Consider the following 12,289-nt stretch of genomic DNA (forward strand, 5'->3'; position numbering starts at 1 on the left):
AGAAATTATCTTTGCTAGTATTCACAATAACGACGAACATGATATTATTTTAATGAATATAAATCAAAACATTAATTATTTATATAAATAAAAAAATAAAAGATAAATAGAAAAATATAACATAAAATATACAATATGATGGTATTGTTTAATGCCACAAACTGCCCCCTATCAGAAGGCTAGGACGGTGCCCCTTACAGAGGATTTTGTTGTATGGAATTTAATGAAGCATGCCATTGGTTCAACTTCGCTGGTGGCAGGGTTCGAACCACCATTACGACACCCTAACCTGTTCGACTAGCAAGGTTCCATAATATATAGTATGATAATGATAATATAAAATATAATATAAATTATAAGATATAACATTTATTGAATATACATGTAAACTATGTAAATATCCTTAATAAAAAATTATTAGATAAAATACTACATATGATTTGATGAAGAGAAATTAGAACATATTCAGGAAAACAAAATTTATTAAAATAAAAGAAACAGAATACAAGAACATGAAATAGGAGAAAATAAAACAAACTTTAAAGTCTCTACAAAACTGAACTACTATCTACAGAGAATACCATAAAAGTAAAAAAAAAAATCCTATATTTTCTTTAGTTGTCTATGAATGACTATGAAAAAGAAATGTAAAAAATAATAGTAATAACAACAAATTGAAATAAAATTTAAATATTAAATGTAAAATTTTAAAATGTAAAAACAATAACAATAATAAATCAAATCAAATATGAAAATAAAAATTAAAAAATAATAGCAATAATAAAAAGTAAAATAAGATTTAAGTACAATAAAAAAAAACGTAAAAAATAATAGCAATAATAAATTTAGATAAAATATAAAAACAAAATATAAAAAGTAATAGCAATGATAAAAAATAAAATAAAATTTGAATACTAAATGTAAAAAATTATAGCAAGAATAAAAAAAACAGTAACATATTGAAATAGATTAAAAGACAAAATGTAAAACATAAAAGCAATAATAAAAAGTTCACAAAAATGTAAATAATAATAATAATAATGATAGGATATCAAAATAAAAGTCAAAATCAAAATGTAGAAAATAATAAAACTGATAACAAATTACGATAAAATCTAAAAACAAAATTAAGAGATAATAACAATATTAAAAAAATAAGTAAATTAAAAAAATATATAAAAAATAATAGCAATAATAACAAATCAAGATAAAAAATAAATCTATAGATAAAAGAAATACGTGACACAGTAACTTAGATATACTTAGAATATTCATCAGAAATACAAAAAAAAAACATGACTTATACAAGAACATAATGGATATAAACAATGACAAAATCTCAACGTAAAGCCAGCAAATGAAAATAAAATAAGATAAATAAATAAATAAATAACAAATTAAAAACACCGAGTAATACAACTGGTTTGAAAAACCATAAAAAAATCACAATCATTAAAGACTATACATTCATTCAAGATCACAAAAGAAAACCAGTCAAGTCTTCCTGTGTGCAGAAGAGAGGAGGTTCTACAATAAAGGGCACTACAAAGGCTAGGAAGTAACGAGAGAAGGACAAATCTGAAGCAACAAAAACAATTACTAAGGACACCAAGAAACAGCCACTAAGAAGACAAAGAAACAACTACGAGTACTAAGAACACCAAAGAAACAACTACTAAGGTCCACAAAAAAAAAAGGAAATTATAAAGCAACTACCAAGGACATCATAGAAACCTTTACTAAGGAACCTTAGAAACAACTATCAAGGACGCCAAAGAAACAGTTAATAAGGAACCTAACAACTACCAAGGACATCAAGAAACAACTACTAAGGTTTCCAAAGAAACAGTTACTAGGGACATCAATACACAACAACTAAGAACACCTGAGAAACAAATACCAAGGACGTCAAAGAAAAACTAACAATGACGAGAAGCAGCTACTAAAGTTACTAAATATAAACTACAAAGAACGCCAAAAAAGGCACCATGAATTAGTTATAAAGGTCACCACAAAATATCTATGAAGGACGTCATGAAACAGCTACCAAGGAAGTAAAAAACTACTAAGGAAAAAAAAAAAAGTACCACAAAATAAAGCCACTAAGGACTCCAGTATAAAGGACACCAAAGACCAGCTACTAAGGACACCAAGGAAACGCGGACAGAAACAACAAAGGCCCACGAAGTAATATATCAATGAAAAGAGAAATCGTAGTTAGGCTAATAAAAAGGTTTCTCCAAGAAACAAAGCCTTTATCTTAGCAGTCATATAACATGTTCTTCATTAAAGAAAAAAGTAAATGGAATGGAATTTATGAAACGGAAGTACAATTTCTAATAAATGATAAGTGAATATTCCCTGAGATATGTCGTAATAGATTTTATATAAAGAGAAGAGAGGGGAAGAAAGGAGATGACGAAAGACTATAAAAGAGAGAAGAAGAGGAGGGAAGAGAAAAGACGAAAAGAGGAGAGCGAAAGAGAAAATATGAGAGAGGGTTGAGGAGAGGACAGGAGAGGAAAGGAGAGGAAAAGAGAGAGATGAAAAGAAGATGAGAGCAAAGGAGAAAAGATAATCGGAGAGAGAGGAGGGGAGAGGAGAGGAGAAAAGAGGAGAGGAGAGGAAAAAAGAGAAAAGAGGAGAGGAGTGGGGATGAGAGGAGAGGAGAGAAGACAGGAGAGGAGAGGAGAGAAGAGGACAGAAGAGGAGAGGAGAGAAGAGGACAGAAGAGGAGAGAAGAGAGAAGAGAAAAGAGAGGACAAGAGAGGAAAGAACAGGAGAGGAGAGGAGAAGAGAGAAGAGAAAAGAGAGGAGAGAAAAGGGGACGTTATTGATCAAGAAAAGAGGACTAAAAAATTTAATATATCCAAGAATAATGGGAACGAGGAAAGCGGGAGTATTAATAACAAAGTTTCACAAAGATGTTTTGTGAATTATTTCATACAATGATAAGCAGTATGAAAAAGAGAGGAGAGAAGAGGAGGCGAGAGGAAAGGAGAGGGGAAGAAAGGAGAGAGGAAAAGATGGGAGAGAGAAAAAGAGAGCAGAGGAGAGGAATATATATATATATATATATATATATATATATATATATATATATATATATATATACATATATATACATATATATGGAGAAAGGGAGACCGAGAAAAGAAGAAAGAGAAATATTGAGAGAAAGAGAGAGAGAGAAAGAGAGAGAGAGAGAGAGAGAGAGAGAGAGAGAGAGAGAGAGAGAGAGAGAGAAAGAGAGACAGACAGACAGACATACAGACAGACAACAACTTTAACCTCAAGACCCTTCATGAACAGACGTAATCCTAGTTACAGAGAAACTGGACTAAAGTAGAAGAGAGGGCGATCTGGACGAAAAGTAGAAAAATGCCTGGAGGAGGACTCCGAGAGCAACCTTGGCGGCGTGAGGAAAGGTCAAGGAGGAGTTAAGTGACATGAGTACACAGTGGGTGCACGACCAAAGGCTGTTACTTCCACCGAAGAACATTAAATGAGTTTTCATAAGTGACAAAGAGCGTGTGGTCAATAAATAAGCTTATGATTACGAAGTAAGAAGGTAGACAGAGGTAGATATATAGGAGATAGAGGAAGAGATGGAGATAGAGATAGAGATAGAGATAGAGATGAATATAGATGTGGAGATAGAGACAAACTGATATAAGAGATAGAGGTAGAGATAGAGATAGAGATAGAGATAGAGATAGAGATAGTGATAAATATAGAGGTGGAGATAGAGACAAGGTGATATAAGAGATAGAGGTAGAGATAGAGGTACAGATAGAGACAGAGATAGAGGCAGAGATAGAGATATAGAGATAAATATAGAGATGGAGGTAGAGACAAAGTGATATAAGAGATAAAGGTAAAGATAGATGTACAGATAGAGACACAGATATCAATGTAGATTTAGATGGAAATGGAGATAGAGACAGAAAGAGATATAGAGAGATAGAGAAGGAGGTGGAGAGAGAATGCCAGTTTGAATACCAAAAGGCTACTTCTCCCTTATAAGGAAGGTAGCCAAGCCATGTACCCAACCTCAGCTCATCCTATACTCATTTGGTTTCCTTTTATCTAAGCTCTATTAAAAGTCAAAAGAGAGAAAGAGAGAGAGAGAGAAAGAGGGAGAGAGAGAGAGAGAGAGAGAGAGAGAGAGAGAGAGAGAGAGAGAGAGAGAGAGAGAGAGAGAGAGAGAGAGAGAGAAGAGAGGCAGACAGACAGACAGACAGAGAAAGAGAGAGGGAGAGTGAGAGAGAGAGAAAGGGAGAGGCACCAACAAATGCAGAGATAAGGTATACAAGTAGAGATAGGAATAGAGATAGGAAAAGGGAGATGAAGAGAAAAGGAGAGAAAACAAACACATCACAGAGTCTTGCAAGAAGACGGAAACATGAACATCACGATAACAAAAAAAACAAATCTTATCTGAGTACCCTTGTCACTACTCGAACCTGCCCCACGACTAAAAATAATACACAAATTCCCTAACACCTCTATATACTCTAGCACTCTTGTACTATATTACCAAACATCAATTTCTCTGACAACACTATAACAAAGATATATTGCATATAAATATTGACAGAATATAGAGGCGAGATGGCAATGAGATTTCAAGGCTGAAGTCTGGTGTTTCAATCTCTTCGGCTTTCTTCATTTCCATCTGACTTCCATATATATATATATATACATATATATATATATATATATATATATATATATATATATATATATATATCTATATATAAATATATATATATCTGTATCTATATCTATATCTATATCTATATATTTCTAGATGCATTATGGATTAGATTTGGATATCTGCCTGACGAGTTCCGCGAAAATAGAAATAGTCTAGAAAGAGCTTAGGTCCTAACTAGACTAAGCACTGATTCCTAGTGTAGACACACTTGTCTCTAGGAAGAAACCCTCATCAACTTCTAGCCAGAAGCGAAGTTGATTAGCCACGGAGGTAGAGTCTCATTGAAGGGCATCTAGAACTAGAGTGACTATTCATATCTAGACATTGTGTAGCCTAAGTGTTTATTCTAGCTCTTGCTAAGAAATACAATCAAGCTGAGAGACGTTTACTCTATAGAAACACAAAGAATCTTTTCTCAAACCTTATTTCTTATCTCTAACCTATCTTCACTAATCTATCTATCGTCGCGTGATTTTATTTAGTTAAAGGGAGCCCTTGCCTCAGCAAAAGGATTAAGGGGAGATAAGAAAAAGATCAAGATCATCTAGATCTATGATAAGTTTGCAAATCTAGAAATGCTTTTGGAGAAGAAAGCAATTAGAAAACCACAACCAGGGTTGGGTGTAAGTACAGGCGACTGTACTTAACTCCAAGTACAAGAACTTAGATATTTTTCAAGTACAAGTACGAGTACAGTAACTTTGCTATGTACTTAAGTCCAAGTACAAGTGACTGTACTTAAGTCCAAGTATAAGTACTTAGATATTTTTCAAGTACAATTACCATTACAGTAATTTTACTATGTACTTAAGTCCAAGTACAAGTGACTGTACTTAAGTTCAAGTACAAGAACTTAGATATTTTTCAAGTACAAGTACCTGTACAGTAATTTTACTATGTACTAAGTCCAAGTACAAGTGACTGTACCTAGGTCCAATAACAAGTACTTAGATATTTTTAAGTACAAGTACCTACAGTAATTTTACTATATACAGTCCAAGTACAAGTGACTGTACTTAAGTCCAAGTACAAGTACTTAGATATTTTTCAAGTACAAGTACAGCAATTTTACTATGTACTTAATTCCAAGTACAAGTAACTGTACTTAAGTCCAAATAAAGTACGTAGCTATTTTTCATGTACAAGTACAGTAATTATATTATGTACTGTCCAAGTACAGGCGGCTGTACTTAAGTCCAAGCACAAGTACTTAGGTATTTTTCAAGTACAAGCACGGTAATTTTAATATGTACTTAAGCCCAAGTACAAGCGACTGTACTTAAGCCCAAGTACAAGTACTATGATATTTTTCAAGTACAAGTACAGTAATTTTACTATGTACTTAAGTCCAAGTACAAGCGACTGTACTTAAGTCCAAGTACAATTACTTAAATATTTTTCAAGTACAAGTACAGTTATTTTACTATGTACTTAAGTCCAAGTACAAGTCACTGTACTTAAGTCCAGGTACATGTACTTAGATATTTTCAAGTACAAGTACAGTAATTTTACTATGTACTTTAGTCCAAGTACAGGTGACTGTACTTAAGTCCATGTACAAGTACTTGATACTTTTCAAGTACAAGTACAGTGATTTTACCATATACGTAAATCCCAGTACAGCGACTGTACTTAAGTCCAAGTACAATTACTTAAATATTTTTTAAGTACAAGTACAGCAATTTTACTACGTACTTAAGTCCAACTCCAAGCCACTGTAATTAAGTACAAGTACTTTATGTGATAAAGAAAAATTCCTGTCACCGATTCATAAAAAACGAAATTTAGCAGTGTTCGTATATAAGCATTAATGAGTACACTGTTAAAAAGCGAAGTTCAAAATAGAAGTGGAAATTGACATTTTACCTTTATTTTAGCACACCAATGCTTTTATCACAGAATTACAAAACAAGAACATATACTTTATGACTGACTTGAATAAGTAATATTTCCTTTGATCCAAATGCAAAAGATTATCCATATATCTCTTATATCAGTAATAAAGCTAAATCTGATGCAGAATGTATAGCTAAGTGTCAAGGGATTAAAACTATTTTTCTTTCTATATCATTGATATACCAGGTATTTTTATGACTAGAAATAACAGTAAATGTATTTACCCAATAGTATCATCACAAAGTTTGCTATAATCTATATACAGTATATAACTTTATTAAAAACAATGGACTTGTTTGTACTTGAATGTACTTAGAATTTTTTAAGTACTTGAGATCTTAACTACAAGTACAAGTGCAATTGAATTTTTAAAGTACATGTACATGAGAATATGTACTTAAGTACAACTACCAACTACAAGTACATGTACTTTACGCAACCCTGTCACTCACATCTGATCTCATCAACCTTTTCTCTGATTTCTCAAATTCACACAAGAGAAAATCTTTCTTAAATCTAACCGATCTGTAGTTTAGTTTTCATATCTAGTTTTATCTAACAAATGAGAAAAATCATAGCTAAGTTTATTCCAGGCCTAAGTATCCAAACTCACTAACCATTAGGGTAATTGCTTGTACCTAGACTGTCATACAGAAAAAAGTTACATCCAGACTGTCCTACAAAAAATAGATGAATAAATAAATAAATAAATAAATAAATAAATATATACAAATAAATAAACTAGACACAAAGCCGCTTTGTGGAGACTTATTCACTGCTAGAAACATCTAGATACAGGAGTTCATCCATTTTCGTTTATAATAATATTCCCATCTAGATTTATTTCGTAGTAAGTTATATTTCATCTAAGTTTGACTAATACTTACTCAACTGTGACTAGATACTCTCAACACTAGAATTATATCTATTTTGATACACTCCCCCTCAGCATCCCTCATAGGTAAGTTCTCTAAACTAGAACTAGACTGACCTAGCCACAGACATCTTAGCAATCTAGAAACCTAGGCTTTCATAACAAGAAATAGAGAAATCTAGACACACATTTTACAAATCTAGAGACCTAAGCTCTTTAAACTAGAACTAGTCTATCCTAGACACGCACATCATAGCATCCTAGAAATCTAAGCTCCCTCTCAACTAGAACTGGAATAACCTAGACACACATATAGCTTAGCAACCTAGAAAACTAAGCTCTAAAATAGAACTCACGTAATTTAGACACATATAGCTTAGCAGCCTATAAACTACGCTATCTAGACTGGAAATGACCTATCCTAGACACAAACATCTTTGCAACCTAAGGTCTAAACTAGAACTGGCCTAACTTAGACAGACACATTTTTGCAACCTAGAAGCCTAAGCTCTCTAAGCTAGAACTGGGTTAACTTAAACACATATCACAGCAACCTAGAAATCTAAGTTTTCTGTCACCTAGAACTTGCCTAAAGACACATCTTAGCAACCCAAAACCTAAGCTCTAAAATAGAATCAATCTAACCTAAGCACACTTCTTAACAACCTAGGAACCTAAGCTCTATATGAGAACTGGGCTAACCTAAACACACATCTTAGCAACCTAGAAATCTAAGCTCTAAATTAGAATTGGCCTAATCTAGACACACATCGTAACAACATAGAAACCTAAGCTCTAAATTAGAACTAGAATATATAAACCTAATATCTCATAACAAGCACTGGAGTAACCTAGACACATCTTACAAACCTAGAGACCTAAACCCTTTAAACTAGAACTGGTCTATCCTAGACACACACATTATAACAACCTAGAAACCTAAGCCCTCTCTCAACTAGAACTGGCGTAGACACACCCTTCACCAGACGTAAAGTTTCTTTCTCTATTTTCGGAGAATTGATAGGACAGCTATTGCCTGGTCTTTCGAATCGGGTTCTACTCCCTTACATCTCGGATATTAGATCCGAACCGGTGGTCTTGCGCCCGCAACTCGGATATTAGAAAATCAACTGATATCCGCCGACTCGGGTTACGGGGGGGAAAACGGATTTCTTTGGGGACATTTTCGGGTGTGGGTGTTTCTTAGCCGTGGACTTTTTTCTTGTACTTTCTGTCTCTCGCTCTCTCTCTCTCTCTCTCTCTCTCTCTCTCTCTCTCTCACACACACACACACACACACACACACACACACACACACACACACGCACACTCTTTATCTATCTCTCATTCTCTCTCTCTCTTTCTCTCTCTCTCTATAAGAAGGACCGAGGAAAAAAGAAAATCCAAAAAGACGTCTAGAAGCGTTCTGTGTTGAAGGATTAACGCAAAGGTAGGGTTCTTGGAGTACTATAGACTCCAAGCTCCAACGAAGAGATAACTCCAAGGTACCCCTACGGGAGTTCTGGTAGAAGAAATGGAGTGATGATATGTCACTGAAGTACCTTGGAGTATGATCATCACAAAGAAAACGAAGAACAAAATAAAATAAGAAATGGTGAGAGCGTTTGTGAGAAAGAAAGAGACTCCATGGGCAATTTTGGAAAAAGAAAAGAAACGAAGAGCAGGTCATTGGAGTACTGTGAAGTCGAACCAACAAAGGAGAACGAAAAAAACGAAAGAAAAAAAAATTATGACACAGTTTATGGAAATATACAAATCATGAAGAAAAGAGAGGGAGACAGAAGATGCAGAAGAGAAAGAGAAGGAATGGCTGTTGCAAAGACAACAACGACTGAAAGTTTTGGGGGGGAAAAATACGGAAAGATGCGCAAAGAAAGAGAGAGTTAAAGGGGAAAGGAAAAGAGAATAACAAAATGTAAATAAAGAGAGGAGAATGGACTGGAGCAGAATATAGGAGGTAATAGAAAACAACAGGAATCGAAATGAAAAGAAAAGAAAAACAAAAGCAGAGGATAAATGGAAGAGGAAGTGGGCAAAACAAAGGCCTACCTAGGATAAATATATGTAAAAACTTTCACAAACTCACACACGAAAACAAAGAAACCCATTCAAGAAGATACTAGACTAGGAATGTCTATTCACTTATGTATATGTATATGACGAAATTCATGTCTACGTTTATGAATACTAATGTATATGTACACATGTATATGTTGGTGCAATTTTTGTTGGGGAGATTGGAAGCCAGGGGAGGGGCTATGTTGGAGAGCGGTGAGATAAAAGATGGAGGCTGGTGCACGAAAGGACAAAGAACAGAGTGGAGAGGTTGAAGGGCGCACGGGAGGAGTGGAGGAGGGGTGGAGAGGTGGAGTAGTGGAGGGGTGGAGTAGTTTATTGGGCTTTGGAAGTTGGTGTAAAAATACCGTAGATTGTCAACACCCATTGTCACCACCTGGACAGCAGTGCAGTTGCTGCAGATGGATAAGGAAGACATTGTGTTTCATAGAAAACTTTATGAACGGACATATTACCAATTTATCTATCTCTTTGAAATAGGCCAACAGGAAAATGCATTTTAATCCGTCACCAATAACCAGCTCGTTTAATCTCTTACGATTCGTTTAGGTAACCAATTCGAACACACAGGCCAACTCTCCCACTCCCCCACTCCCTCCAATTAGACTGAATATCGAACCGCAAATTAACAAACTGACAGGGCGTTGCAGGTGTACATATATACGTGACAACACTGACGCGTTTGCAAGATCGCGAATGTACAAAACATGTGTACTACTGTTCATTTTGTACACACGGACTTTGCCCACGTATGTACATTGATTACAGAGATTTGTCACTATCCTTGTCACGGTTGTTGTTATCGTTATCATAATCACTATTGTTATCGTTAAATTTATCGATATCATTGTCATCACTCGAAATGGTCAACTTCCCTGAGTGTGAGAATACGTCACTATCATCACTGTTTAACCTTAACATCGTCGTTAATTTAACCGTTGTGTCTTACCTTTGACATTTGACGATAACTTCCTTGGTGTGTCTTCTTACAGAATCGGTGCTTCCATTTCTTGGTCACCACCTCTCCAGACACAGACACAGACACAGACACACACGCGCGCGCACCTAGACACACGACTGGGGCACTTGTCCTCTTAGACACACACAGACACACTCAGTCACCCAGGGCATATGCACCGGAGAGCTAGGAAGTGGCTTGGGATTTTGTGGTTGGTGGACGAGCCACTGGAAGAAGGTGTCTGGAGGTGCCTGAAGTTGTTTACACTTGGGTTGAGATTGATGCACTTGACACTTATATTTCAATAATAGAACACTTATTTACTTCACCAGCCTGTTAACGATCATTTCAGATCAACGATTAGATTTCCTTTTTTCTTTTCCAATACGATGAATATTAATTATTTTTTCTTTTCTTTTTTTCCCTTTTTCTTGCGCACTTTGGAAAAATTACAGGTGCAGTTTTGAGTGTATTTTGTTGCTTTGGTAGACTGATTATCGGAAGCAACAAAACAGATGAATATTCACATTACACGTCAAGTTTCACATTAAGACAATCGCCTTCATCATCATCATTATCATCATCATCACCATCATCTTCATCACCATCATCGCCACACTCATGAGCTTAAAGCAAATTCCAACACTGTGACTAAACGGATTGATCCAATTTGGTTTGGAAAAAATATAAATATATATATATCTTCGAGCGAATTATTTTCCAATTATTTTACAACTGCCTCATTTCCAAGGCTTCTTTTCTTCCCCATTCCTCACGCCCTCAGTGAGAGAAGATGCAGCAGGTAGCACACAACTGCCCATCACCAAACAACAACAACAAAAACCAAAAAAAAAACCGTGTTTAAAAAAAAATCCAATTTGTTTTAAACGCAACACAGACAGGCTTTCTTTGCCTACTTCGTAATAATCACCTGCCGTCTAGGGAACCAGGCGTGAACACTCTAATACAAATGCGAGGGCCCACGATCTTAGAGGCTTCGCGAGAGTTTGTGTGATTGAGCGAGCGAACTGACGGAATCGGACGCTGAGAGACCGAGAGCGTCTTCCCCCTACGACCGCTACCAAGCTTATGCTACTCGACCTTACCAACCGACCCACCACCACCGTCCCGGACTGCTGCTGCTGCTGCTGCGTGCGTGCGTGCGTACGTTTGTGCGTGCGTACGTCTGTGTGTGCGTCTGTGTGTTTGCGTCTGTGGATGTGTGTGTGTGTGTGTGTGTGTGTGTGTGTGTGTGTGTGTGTGTGTGTGTGTGTGTGTGTGTGTGTGTGTGTGTGTGTGTGTCGGTGAGTGTGTATGTAAGTCTATGATTTACTACACTTCTGGTTCACATACTGGTCCTATGATAGGCTGCTACTCGACTACAGAACGAAAGTTTAAAGCTCGTAAACAGATCGAACTATGGACTTCATAGTCGCGATACCTCAACGCTAACCACTACACCATCAGATCGTGTGTATGTGTGTGTGTGTGTGTGTGTGTGTGTGTGTGTGTGTGTGTGTGTGTGTGTGTGTGTGTGTGTTTGTGTGTGTGTGTGTTCGTGTGTTTATGTTTGTGACTTCTCACGGTCTTGGAGTACATGCTGAGCTCGTGATCGACAGCTATTACCCTCCCGGACAAGAAGTTTATGGTTCATATGAGTAATTATGTTACATACACACGATTACACACACGCACATATATATGTGTATATATATATATATATATGTATATATATATGTATACA

General features: G+C 35.7%; 1 protein-coding gene across 4 annotated transcripts in view; it reads right to left on the reverse strand.

The window, feature by feature from the left end:
* The window catches only part of LOC143036589 (irregular chiasm C-roughest protein-like), a 487,628-nt gene extending 476,009 nt beyond the window's left edge, over positions 1 to 11,619 (reverse strand). The window contains exons 1-2 of one of the 4 annotated variants that reach the window (XM_076204146.1): positions 11,477 to 11,618; positions 10,537 to 10,796 (exon numbers count right to left, since the gene is read on the reverse strand). In XM_076204146.1, coding sequence (XP_076060261.1) covers positions 10,537 to 10,545 — 9 coding nt within the window. In that variant the 5' untranslated portion in view covers positions 10,546 to 10,796; positions 11,477 to 11,618. Of the gene's footprint in view, positions 1 to 10,536 lie in introns of all 4 variants that reach the window. The other 3 variants (XM_076204145.1, XM_076204144.1, XM_076204147.1) reach the window with 3 other exon arrangements.
* Between the last annotated feature and the right edge of the window lie 670 nt (positions 11,620 to 12,289).

The sequence above is a fragment of the Oratosquilla oratoria genome, chromosome 20, assembly GCF_046742065.1.
Source record: "Oratosquilla oratoria isolate Oo_2021 chromosome 20, ASM4674206v1, whole genome shotgun sequence".
Lineage (NCBI taxonomy): Eukaryota > Metazoa > Arthropoda > Malacostraca > Stomatopoda > Squillidae > Oratosquilla > Oratosquilla oratoria.